Source organism: Tenrec ecaudatus, chromosome 2 (genome assembly GCF_050624435.1).
Source record: "Tenrec ecaudatus isolate mTenEca1 chromosome 2, mTenEca1.hap1, whole genome shotgun sequence".
Taxonomy (NCBI): Eukaryota; Metazoa; Chordata; class Mammalia; order Afrosoricida; family Tenrecidae; genus Tenrec; species Tenrec ecaudatus.
Genome location: NC_134531.1, coordinates 140,114,076 through 140,127,490, shown reverse-complemented (window position 1 = coordinate 140,127,490; position 13,415 = coordinate 140,114,076). Strand labels below are relative to the sequence as shown.

At 41.6% G+C, this 13,415-nt stretch overlaps 1 protein-coding gene across 2 annotated transcripts in view; it reads right to left on the bottom strand.

Moving 5' to 3' along the window:
• DDX46 (DEAD-box helicase 46) overlaps positions 1–13,181 on the bottom strand; it is a 65,642-nt gene extending 52,461 nt beyond the window's left edge. For both annotated transcript variants that reach the window (XM_075541571.1, XM_075541572.1), the window contains exons 1-4: positions 12,999–13,181; positions 9,530–9,718; positions 7,258–7,401; positions 611–707 (exon numbers count right to left, since the gene is read on the bottom strand). In XM_075541571.1, coding sequence (XP_075397686.1) covers positions 611–707; positions 7,258–7,401; positions 9,530–9,718; positions 12,999–13,015 — 447 coding nt within the window. In that variant the 5' untranslated portion in view covers positions 13,016–13,181. The remainder of the gene's footprint in view (positions 1–610; positions 708–7,257; positions 7,402–9,529; positions 9,719–12,998) is intronic.
• Positions 13,182–13,415: the final 234 nt, after the last annotated feature.

Below are 13,415 nucleotides of genomic sequence, written 5' to 3'. Positions count from 1 at the left end.
ATCCACTGGGAGGCATACCACCACCACCACAGCGGTGCCGAGTCATGACCCAGATTTTTAGAGGCTGTCCACACACTTTTTATAATTGCAGGTTGAAAACAACCTAAGTATCCAACACAGGCGATCGCTATTTCAACAGAACACAATTAGGGGCTTCAAAACGCTCTTAGAAATATGAATTAAAAGCTAATGGATAGACCACAAACTTTTGAAACTCTCACATAGAATGATGAGTTGTATCTAAGTATGCATAAAGACAGGCTTACAAAATATAACAAAACAGGCATTCTATAACTTAAGTTGGATGATACAAATACTACTTATTACTCTTCAGAGCTTCTATATTGGTAAAGTACTCCAAATTTAAAAATAAACTAAAAGAAAGGTATAGAACAGTACATATGGGTATGATACTTCATAAATACAAATTGCTAACATGTGTATATATGTAAGCTTCCTGAGAGGTTTTCTCCTGGATAACTGCTGTTTTATTTTTGTTTACTTATATCTCTGTTTCCAGTGACTGAAAATTACAATTACATTAATAAAAAACAAGTTTCACTCTAGAAACAAACTCCGTGTAAGATTACTTGTAAGATCATAAACATACACCGGCATCCTTTTCTTTTTCCTCCTCCTTGTCATCCTTGTCTTTCTTCTTCTCTTTAGAGCTTTCTCCACTCTCTGCTTTTTCTTTGGACCTGGATCTACCAAAGTAAAGAAAAGGAAGGAGACTATTTTATTTATTTACTTTGGGTTTTGTTTGTTTTTTTAAGATCATTTTTTGGGGGGCTCTTACAGCTCTTATACCAATCCATCTATCAATTGAATCAAGCATATCTGTACATATGTTAGCATCATTATTTTCCAAACGTACTTTCTACGTGCGCCCTTGGCAATCAGCTCTTTCCCCCACCCTGATTATTTACTTTAAAACACTTTAAAAAAAAAACACTTTCACAGACTTGTATTTCACATTTTTAGGGAATAAACTTCCAAAAGTAGAATACATTTCTACATTCCATTGATAAATAACCTTAAAAAATAAAGCAAAGTAAATTTTAATCCTAATAACTCCAATGGCAAACATTAACATGGAAACTCACCCAGCATTAAACAGCTAAAAATACAATAAAACAAATTACAAAGTTTTAAAGAGGTAAAACATTATATACCAAAAGCTTAATATTCTACATGACTTATATACAGCTTAAAATCTCAGTAACCTTGTATTTTCATCATACTTATGTTATCTTATATAGAATTTCTTCATTTTTAATGTAATCAATCTGTAAACAGACCTGTATAGTCTGTTTTTTTAAGTTACCACTGTGAAAATACATTTAACATAGACCTCAATAATTGCTAATTGCTACATATATACTTCATTAATACTGATTATAATCTTCAATTAATATGACCATTCAAGCTACCCATTTCCAAAACATTCTCGCACTATTAACATATACTTAAAAGGCTCTAAGTTAAAAACTTCCCTTCCCCCTCTCACCCATGGTACAGACTGCGCTTCTGTGAGACTAGACATCCTTCCAGAGAGATCCCCAGAAGTGAACAGGACATTCTTCAATAAGAGTTCCTAAAAGTTGCAGTTTTGCCATTTAGTTAAGTCTTAATCCATCTGGGATTTCTTTTTGTTTATAGTCCAAGATACACAATTTTACTTCATTTTTATCCACAGAACAGCAATTTTCCCTAACACATTTTTAAAACACTTGCTAATTCACCATTTAAAATTACTCAATATCATACCAATTACAATAAATATGTTTTACAACTATCACCCATAATTGTTGCCAAATTTCCCATCAATATAAACAAACGTTTGCGGTTTACTGAAAACCCTCATGGAGATGTCCCACTCTTGGCAGACTTGGATCTCTACACATCTGCCCATTCTGGCGAAGCCACAGAAATGAGATGATAGGGTATTTCCTTTTGTGATTGACTTACATCAACTAGTATCAAGTGTTCAAGGTTTATCCATGCAGCATGATCAGGACTTTTATCCATCTTCATGACTGAGCAGAACACACGTATTTGTATGTGCAACAAACCTCTCCCATTATATATTTGTACTCAATTTTAGGTAGCCGTTTTATCATCCGCTCACGGAAACCCAAGTTCCTTTCTCTTATTAGCCATTCTTCAGAACAAAATTTCCCCCCTTATTGTAGTGTCACATGTCATTTATTAAAATGCGTACATTTCTGTCTGGGGGTCACTATTGTATTTTGTCTACCTCTTCACTAATACTGCAGCTTTCTGTATGGATCGTAACTCAATATGAAGAAAACAAAAATCCTCGCAACTGGACCAACAGACATCATCATGATGAACTGATCTGAGGGGTGGGTAGCAGTAGCTAGTTCTCAGGAGAATGGCTGTCATTCAAGTGGTCCTTTAGTTTGTGGGTTTCCTGGGGCCTTTCCTCGTCTTCACTCTCTTTTTCAGGTGGAAGAAACCAATAGTTGTATCATGAGTTTTAAAACTCCAAGTCATTACTCACCAAAGTAGAATGCATACCATTATCTACTGGAGTATAGTATGCCAATTAAGCTGGATTTCTCCCAAGACTAGGATCCTACGTCCTCAGGCCCTCCAGGGGTTTGGTTATAGCTACAGAATTTGCTCAGCTCTGCCTTCCGTATGCTCTCCTGTAAACTAGATGTATTTACAGCACAGACAAATGCACATACAGAACGCCCTGACAGCTTACACAGTTGTGGCTATACTCCTTACACTATGCCACACATGTTCAGCTTACACAGGTACCCACTAGTAAATAATTGTTTTTATTTATTTTAATTTTAATACTTTTTAAAAATAAATCATTTTACTGGGGCTCATACAACTCTTATCACAATGCATATATACATCAATTGAGTAAAGCACACTTATACATTCATTGCCCTCATCATTCTCAAAATTTACCTTCCACTTGGGTTCCTGGAATCAGCTCATTTTAAATAATTGTTTAATATGACTATTTAAAAGTAAATAAATAAAAGTATAGATGACTAGTCCAGTATTGTGTGTATAACAGTGTTTATTGTTGTTGCCTTTTACTGTCCTATAGTTTCTAGTGCCTTCTTTTGTCTCAGTCATGTGCTGTTGCCTGCTCCTCAGATGCTCTGTCTTTAGTGCCACACAAATTAACGCATGCCCACTATCATATCAGTGATTTCCCCCCCATGCCCCTACCATCCAGGGCAATCAACAGACATGCTTCTTTCTGGCTTTTTATAATAGTGATCTCACATGTGTCCTTTTGTGACTGACTCATTTCACTCTTCTCCAGGTTCATGCACATTGTAGGATTTTAAAAAGATTCATTGTAATTCTTTAAGGCTTCTTTGCATAGAATTGCGTATGTACTATGGTTTGTCTATCCATTCCTCTGCTAATGGGCACATAGGCTGTTTCCCTCTTTCGGGGATTGTGAATAATGTTGCTAAGAGCACAGGAATCTATATATCTATTATGTATCATTTCTGACTCACAAAATAGAGCAATGTTTCTTCTTTAGGCCTTTTACCATTAAAAGAACCACTATGGAGAGTGAAAAGGCAAACCACAGGGAAGGAGAACATATCTGCCACTCAAGTGACTGAAAGTAAATATCCCAAATATTTTTTTAAAAAAACAAAAACACGAGGGTGGGAGGTTGGGGGAGGAAGGGGCAAATAGAGGAACTGATACCAAGGGTTCAAGTAGAAAGAAAATGTTTTGTAAATGATGATGGCAACATATGTACAAATGTGCTTGATACAATTGCTATATAGGTTGTTATAAGAGCTGTAAGAGCCCCCAGTGAAATGATTTATTAAAATTTTAAAAAGAAACATCTGTAAGTCAGTTTTTTTTAATGAGTCAGTTTTTGAAGAAAATTTAAAAACCTTACTAAAAGTAAGCATAAAGTTTGCACCAAAAGCCAACTCACTGCCACTGAATTGATTCTGGTTCGGAACGATCCTACAGGGCAGAGTAGAATGCCCGTGTGGGTTTCTGAAGCTCTAACTCCTTAGGGCAGCAGAAAGCCTCTTCTTTCTCCCACAGAGCAGCTGGTGTGTTTGCACCCCCAACCTTATGGTTAGCAGTCCCTTTCGTTACCCGAATTCCTTAAAATTTGAACAGGTACTTTAAAAAAGAGGAAATTAAAATGGAGAATAAGGACATAAAACGGTGTTCAATTGTATTATTATCTAGGGAAATGTAAATTAAAACCACACTGAAGTTGATATTATAAATACACTTGATAAGCAAAAATCAAAAGGAATGACAATAACAAATATTTGCTATTGTCAAATATTTGGATGCTACTGTCAAATCCTGGTCATGAAACTACACAATTCTCACACACTGTCGATGAGAGCATAAATGATTAAGTCTCCAGAAATGTAAGGATGGCACAGCCTGAGTGGTGTTTCATTCTGCTGTACACTTCACAACAACGTGATTATTCATTCTACGGCCCAGCACTTTCAGTTCTAAGTGTATACCCTAGAGACACTCGTGCATATCTATACAAAAGAACAAAACAACTCACTGCCATCGAGTCAATTCTGACTCACAGACATAAGAACGGACGCTGACAAAGGACAAATGTTGTCTGATCCCATTTATATGAACAAGTAGAGGGAAGTATGGAGAAACACGGGCTTTATTCTCCAGTAGAGAGTGACAGTCTCGGAAATCCACAGCGCAAATGTACCCTTTCCTACAGAGTCACGATGAGTCAGAATCGGCTTGATGTCAGTGAATGGGGTTTTAAGAGTTTGGAAGGTGGGATGGAGAGAAAAACAGGATTGTTTCCAGGGGGACATCGAGTTTCTGTTAATTATGAAAGAATGATTTGGTCAAAGTCACTGAAGTGTACCTACAAGATTACTAAGTTGGCAAATGAGTTATATATTAATTTAGCACAATGAAAATAAATGATATTTCAAAATAACGTTTAAAAATGCCTGAAAATAAGCTTGTCAGTAATTTTCCAAAATCTTTAAATTTTACTTTCGTTCTACAATTTTGTACAGTTTTTATCTTATCCATTTGTATACTGTGGCTTTATTTGTTCACTTAGTTACCAAGTCAATAAATACTGGCTACTAAATAAAATCTACGAAGTAAAAAACTAAAGGGAATGTCCTCAATCTGATTAAAAGTATCTGTAACCCATCCACTGCTAACGATGTATTTAATGGTTAAAGAATGACTGCTTCCCCACTAAGCTGGGGACCAAGACAAGGACATGTGTTCTCACCATTCTAGTCTCACGGATTCCAACCTGGGAAACTAGGAATAGGAAAAACAAATGGAAGGCGTGCAGATTAGAAAGTTATCTCTCTTCACAGGTGACACAATTTTGTCTGTAGAAATTCCTAAAATCCACTAAATGACTATTGAGAAAATACAAGGGAAAACTCTTCATGACCATGGATTTGGTAAGGGATTCTTACAAATAGCACCATACAATAGATAACAGGATGGAATAGTTTTATGCTTTAAAGGATATTATCAAGCAAATGAAGACAACCTACAGGATAAAATATTGTTATATTTTAATCTAAAAAAGAAAAATGAACAAGGGTAACAGTTTAAAAATAGTCAAAGGCTCTGAATAGATATTATTCTACAGGTGACATCAGAATAGCCAATAAAAGTGTGAAAAGATGCTCGATATTATTAGTCATCAAATGTAAATCAAAGCCATTGTGTCGTTTGAATTCACACTAAGATGGTTAAAACAAAAAAGTCATGTAACAAGTGTAGGCAAGGATGCAGAGATATAAAAACTATCGCATGCTGCTGGTAATGTTAAATGGTATCACTTTGGAAACCAGTCTGGCATTCCCTTAAATGATCAAACACAGAGTTATCATATGAATCACCAATTCCCTTCCTAACTATATATCCAAGAAATAAACACCTATCAACTCATAAACTGGTACACAAATGTTCACAACAGCATGTCTATCCACACTATAACATATTATGAAAGCATTAAAAGCAATGAAGAGCGGGCACATGCTACTATGCCCGCAGTTCTCAACCTGTGGGTCGTGACCCCTTTGGGGGTCAAACGACCCCTTCACAGAGGTCACCCAATTCATAAAGTTGCAAAATTACAGTGATGAAGTAGCAACGAAAATAATTTATGGTTGGGGTCACCGCCACATGAACTGTATTCAAGGGTCGAGGCCATATAGTATACGAATCATTCATAAGAAATTCCAGAAATCAAAAAATAAATTAGTGAATGCTAAAGCTAGAAAGAGTTTGAGATGAGAGTTGAAAGTTTTCTTTCTAAAGAGGTGAAAAGTTCTAAAATTATTAATGACGATTGTTGCACACATCTGTGAGACTATACCAAAAATCAATTGATTGTACACTTTAAATGTGGTAATTGTGTGGAACTTAAATAATACACCAGTAAAGTTCTTTTAAAAACTACAATTTGAATTGCGGTGCTTAGAGAAATATTCAATGTGCCATAGACAGTTAAAAGGACAAATTAATCTTTCTTGGAAGAAATATGGCCACAAAATTAGAAACTATTTAGCAAAGTTCTGGGGAGGTCAATTATATGCAGACAGAACTGATTATGTTTTAGATTCATAAATTATGAATTTTGTCTATTAAATAACTGTGGTAAATTCTTTACTTGGCCCCTTCATGAACTAAAAGAAAATACCCGGTGTCTAGTGGATAAAAAGTGTTCAATATAAATTATAGAGGCTAAAAAAAAAAAAGAAATATGGCCAGATAACACTAAGCTTAGTGGCAAGGATGGTGAGACTTCGCCTCACACTTTAAACCTGTTGTCAGGAGAGACCAGTTCCCAGAGAGGGGCGTCATGTTTGGTAGACGGGTATCGGAAAAGAGTGAGGCCCCAACGAGACAGACCGACACCATGGCCGCAACAATGGGCTCCAGCACAGGATCAATTATGAGGATGGCACAGGACCAGACAAGCACTGGGTTCTATTGTGCATAGGGTTGCTATGGTCAGAACTGATTCAACGGCACCTAACAACAACAATAATAAAACGCAGGAATTTACAACGGAATGATTTTAAGCTTTATAACCTAGTGACTATCACTGAGCCAACAGGTCAAGGCAGGACCCACATTCGGTTGATTATTTATAACAATAAACGTAAAAGGACAGAAAGTACAACACAGGGCAAAGAACCAACTCCTGACTGGATGGTGCAGTTGGCCTCCTGACAGCATTACCTGTTCTCAGCTTTCTTGCTTTTATTGCCAGGACTGGAGGATCTGGACCGCCGGCCCCGACTTCTGCTTCTTGAGCGTCTCCTGTCTCGACTGCGAGATCTCCTTCGCTCTCGGCTTCTATCTCTCTCTCTGCTCCTGGAACGCCTGCAACGAAGACAGTTTTCTTTTTTTTTTTTTCCTCTGACCAAATGGAGCTACTATTTCAGATTATGATTCTGCACCATTAAGAAAGAAGTTTCTTACTTATTACCATTATGAAAGGAGAGATTTCCATTAACTGTTCCATCATCTAAGTAAGGAACCCAACAATTCTTGTAAGTGGTCGATGAAAAAAATTAAAGTTTGAATACTTTATAATTATGCTTGTTATTAAAAAAATAAACCTAATAATAATGACTTAAAATCTACAGTGTTTGCGGTGTAAAATCTTGGCAAACGCCATTTTCAAAGACAGCCTAGCCACCTATTAGGAATGGGGCTGAGATGAGATCAGTGATGTAAAGGTGCAGTGGTCCTTGGGTACTGTCCTCCCTGATGCACCTTAACCCCCTGGAGCAGAGCTGCCCCACAAGGCGTCCTAGGCGTTATGAGAGACGTCTGCCAGGGCTGTTCTCCCACGAGGCAGCTAGAAGGGTCAAAGTGCAGACCTTGCAGCTAGCCGTGGGGCGCCTTGATCTGAAGTTTGAAAAGCCTGCTGTCGAGATGATGCAGGGCAGAGCACACTAACTTTAAGTCTGTCTTCCTCTGCTACAAAACAGAGACTCCACTAGACAACTGCACAATCTTTCTTGTTCTGAAATCTTGTGATTCTACCTCCATGGCCCAAAAGTCAAAAAGCAAATCTTAAAGACCAATTTCACTTAAGATATATCTGATTGTATTCTAGGACGTTACTCCTGGGTCCAAGTAAGGAATTTCTTGGTATTCACTTTCCTCAAGTAACAGGTATTACCCTAACGATAAAATCCAAGTTCTTTCTACCAGCAGCTCATAGCACGTGTACAATCTCCCCCTTATGCCTGTCACTATTTTAATAGGTTATAGAAGTTTAATTTTGGTGTGGGGCAGATTATTTTTGCTTAAACTGCTTTTCCCATCTAGGAAAAGCTAAGATTGCTTAGCTGGTACCAGGGAGTGTGTCGATTTAAAGCACAATACAAATTTGGATATCCCTGGTTTAATTCTAAGACAGCAGTTCTCAACTTGTGTGTCTCAACCCCTTTTGGGGTCGAATGACCCTTTCACAGGGGTGACCGAAGACCATCAGAAAACACATTACGATTTACATTACAATTCATAACAGTAGTACAATTACAGTTATGACGTAGCAACGAAAATAATTTTATGGGTGGGGGGAGTCACAACATGAGGAACTGTATTAAGGGGTCGTGGCATTAAGAAGGTTGAGAACCACTGTTATAAGCCAACTTTTTAGATATTTTAGAAAACATTATAAAATAGCAAGCAGGGTTTAAAGAGGGCTCTGCCATCTGCTTCCTTCTCCTGCTAGGTCTCAGGGTACTGGAAGTGGGCAACCCTCTGGAAGTAAGATGAAAATAGCATCCTCTGATCACGTGACCTTACTTGCTCCCCATTAACATTCCCCTGGCTTCCTCAGGGGCGTTAAAGGCTTCTCTTTGGGTGAGAAAAGATAGCCTAGTCTCTGTTCGTAAATGACTGTTTGACAGAGTTGCTGAGCTGGGGAATTTCTCTTGAGTCTAACCAAATAATCTGGGTTAAAGCAGAGAGCTTGAAAAAAAACAAATGCCAAACCCCCTGCTGTCAAGTGGATTCCAACTCAGAGGGCCCACTTCAAGCAAACAAAACACACTCACCACCATCAATTCTGATTCAAGGTGACTCTGTAAGACAGAGTACAGCTGCCCTGTGTTTCTGAGGCTGTGAATCTATCTAAGAGTCTCATCTTTCTCCCCTCAGAGAAGCCAGTGGGTTCAAATTCCTAGCCTTGAGATTACTAGCCCAACGTGGAACCCACTATGCCTCCTCCAGGCCTCCCCAGTGGCCCTATAGGACAGAGGAAAACTGCCTCAGGGTTTTCAAGGCTGGAAATCTTTAGGAACGCAGACTGCCACAGCTTTCTCCCAGAGTGGCTAGTGGGTTAGACCCATTGACTTGTCCATTTACAGCTGTTTTAACCACTGCTACACCTGGGTTCCCAGGGCCTGCACAGGGACTGATCACTAAATTCTAAGCCAAAACATGCTTGCATAGAAATCTAAGTTATCATGAGTTCTTGGGAGACTTGTCTTACCTCAGCCGCTTCCTGTCTCTTGACCGAGATCTTCTTTTATCCCTGCTACGAGATCTCTCTCTCCTTCGGTCTCTATCTCTGCTTCTAGAGCGCCTGTCATCGCCACGCTTACTTCTTTTGTCTGAAGGAGAACGACTTCTAGATCGACTTCCAGAACGTCCGCGTGATGCTGACCGCTTCCGATAGTGACTAGGATATTATTAAGTCAAAGATTAGACGCTATTATACTTGATTACACCCTCAAGGGTACAACAGATTCTTACACAAGCATTTTTAAAATCAGGGAAAGAATGAACCCTTTTGCTACAGCACATGAAAATTGCTGAAAGAACCGATCACAATGATCTTCGTATAACCCATTTTCAAGGGAGCAGACAACAGAAAAGTGGGTGATGGGAGACAGCTGTTGTAAGACATGCAAAAAGTAATAATTTATAAATTACCATGGACTCATGAGGAAGAGTGAGGGGAAAAATGAGCTGATACCAGCAAGGGCTCAATAGTGGGAAGAGTTCAATGATTTTTTTAAAAGTGTTGAAAGAGAAGCTAGAGAGATGAACAAAGCAGACCAGTCTTTCACTTTGGATCTCAAGCAGCTAATATTTGATCGAGGAAGAATTAACAGACAGGTTAAGAAATATATGTCAAACAGTGTTATGAAGAAAGAGATACGAGTAAAGGAAAATGAATGATAATGGGGAGATAGGAAGTGCACTATTTTAGACTAGTATGATTAGAGAAGACCGCTATCATAAAGTTGGACCCTGAGTAAGTTAGACCAAAGAATCGCTGCATGTGAAGTGTGGTGCTGGAGACGAATACTGAACACACGATGGACTGCAAAGGACAAACTGACTGGGCTTGGGAGCACAGCCAGAGTGCTCCTCAGAGGCAAGGATAGTAAGACGTCGTCCCCCGTACTTGGGAGATGTTGTCAGGAGAAAGCAGCCCCTGGAGAAGGACATCGTGGTCAGTAGAAGAAGAGGAAGGCTTCTCAAGAAGATGGACTGACACCGTGGCCGCAACAATGGGCCCAAGAATATGAACAACTGTGAGGATGGCACAGGACACAGCAGTGTTGCATTGTGTACACAGCTGCTATGGGTCGGAACCGACTCGATGACACCTAACAGCAACAAGTATAATAAAGTACGATTTGTTATGGAGGTTTGGAAGGAAGCAAAGGAAGGAACCATATAAATCCCCAGGGGAAGAGCTTTCCAGGAAAGAGGAACAGCAAGTGCAAACAACTGGAGGAAGATGTATGCTTGGGAACAGCGACAAAGTCAGTGGAGCTGGAGTGACTTTATCCAAGTGCTTACAATGTTTATATATAGGACCTCCAACCAGTTCATTCCAGTTTGACCCCTGCTGAGAAGCTGCCTTTCCACTGTAGGTATACTGCATCACACTCTTCATTTCTCCAGATCCAAGTAAAAATTACCTGGCCTGTTAACCTGTATAACCTAATTCAGAATATTTGGGGTGGAAAGGCAAAGTCTCAGCAAGGTCAAACCAGAATGAACTGGTTAGAAGCCCTGTTCATAAAGTACTGTTAGCATGGCTGATGTCAGGTAAAATTTAGCTAAAGAGGTTACCAGAGAGAGGCTTTCCAGTTTTACTGACAATGCAAAGACATTTGACTGTGTGGATTATAACAATATGAAAAACAATGCCAAGAATAGATTTCCAGGCAAGTACTTAACTGTCTCATGCGGAACCTGTACATGGATCAAGAGGCAGTTGTGGGAACAGAACAGGAGAATACTGCATGTTTTAAAATCAGGAAAGGTGTGCATCAGAGTTGTATCCTCTCACCACACTTATTCAATCAATAGACTGAGCAAATAAACTGAGAAGCTGGCTGAAACGAAGAATGTGGCATTAGGATTGAAGAACAGCCCATGACAACCTTGCTTGCTGAAATCAAAATGGGCTTAAAACATTTATTGATCCAAAGAGTCCATCTTTCTGTATGGATTACAACTTGGTGTAAATAAACAAAAACCCACACTAATGAACCAATAAGCAACCTCACAAAAAGTACAAGATTGAAGCTGTAGGGGCTTCATTTGACTTGGATCCACAAACACCCAGGAATGCAGTCACTCTTGTACTGGACATTTATGCTGCAAAAGAGAGAGAGAGAGAGAGAGAGAGAGAGAGAGAGAGAGAAATAGTCTGCCTCACTGTAACCATGGCATTTTCCATTGGTTCACATGCACGGGGAAAGCTGGGTAAGAAAGATGGAAGATTTAATGCCTTTGAGGAGGAACATTAACTATACCACAAACTGTCACAAGAACCAACGAGTTTGTGTTACAGCCAGAATGCTCCTTAGAAGCAAGGATGGAGAGACTTTGTCCCTTTGGACATGCCCTCAGGCAGTGCCGGTCGCTGGGGAAGGGCATCATGCTTGGTCAAACAGAGGACCACTGAAAAAAGAGAAGACTCTCCATACGATGGATGGGCGCAAGAGCGGGCGGAAGCAGGGCACAGGCTAACCAGGGCACAGGCTGGGGAGGGCCTGGGCAGTGTTTTGTTCTACTGGATATGGGTTCCTTGAATGTTGCCACCAATCCGACGGCACCTGGGAGTTGGAATTGACTCCCGGACCGTTTTAGAACAGCCGCGCTGGGGCTGTGGGATAAGCCAGGCAACAACTGCAAGGTCAGCCATTCAATCCGTCCGCAGATTCGCTGGAGAAAAAGAAGGCTGTCTGCTCAGGGGAAAGACCCGACACGGGGTCACTATGAGGCAGAATCGACGGGATGACAATGGACCCGGTTTTAGAACAACAGTAAAAAACAAAAAAACAAAATAAAAAATCGTCCCGGTCCCTAGACAGAGGCTCTTTATGTCTCCACTAAAAAGCAGTGCACTCAGTCCGTCTTGTAGATAAAACCCTCACGGTTCCGAACCAGTTACCTAAACTTCTGAAGAGATCTCACAGTTCTAATAAGGCCTCCCAGCGGGAGAACAGAAATAAGAACTCTACCTGTGAAATGAATGCCCACGCGACAAGCACTTATTGACGGTGGACCGGTTAATAGCCTCGCCAGGCAGACTCGGACAATACGGCACCCCCACAAAGAACTCATCAGAGCGACGGGCGCCAAGGACTCGCTGCCAATGCGAAGCAGCAGCAGGAGGTCTCCCAAGGAAGATGAGCAGAGGGGCTGCGTGGAAGCGGCAGGTGTGAAGTGGTGGTCAATCTGCGCTGCCCCGGGAGGGTCGTTTCCGCGCACGGGCTCGAAGTGGCCGGCAGCCGTGCAGGGGGCGTCCTGCGCCCACCGCCCGCTCCAGTTCAGCCCTGCCCACAGCCTAGGCCGGGGCCCCTCCGGGAGCCGTGGGACCGCGCCGGCCGCACGTGGGGTCGCGCCGGACCAGGCCTGGACCCACGACCACCTCAACTCCCGCCTCCGGCGCCACCCGGGGCGCCACTCGCCCGCTCGGCGCGTCGCCTCACCGTGACTCCCGGCCCATGCTGCCCGGTGCGGAAGAGCTGACGCTGGGAGACAGCGCGCCGGAGAACGGGACCAAGGGGCAGCTCTGCCGTCGGCACGCTGGGCGAGGACCAGCACTAAGGGGTGGCAGCAGCAGCAGCAGCTACAGCGGCAGCGGCGGCCATCCCAGCGCGGCCAACGAAAACAGGAATTTCGGCGCCGGCCGCTGGAGGAAGGCAAGAGCCGGCCGGAAGCGGGTTCCTCCCCACAGCGCCGCCTGGCGGCCGGAGGCCGAACCACTTGGTCCGCGCGGACTGCACCCCTTGGCTGCGGATGCCTCCGCCTGCGGAGCCCAGGCGCTCTTTCCTCCCAGGGGCACACGGGTGCTGTGGCCGTGTGCTGTCCCACCGCTGAGTCGATTCGAAGCCCAAGGGATCAGA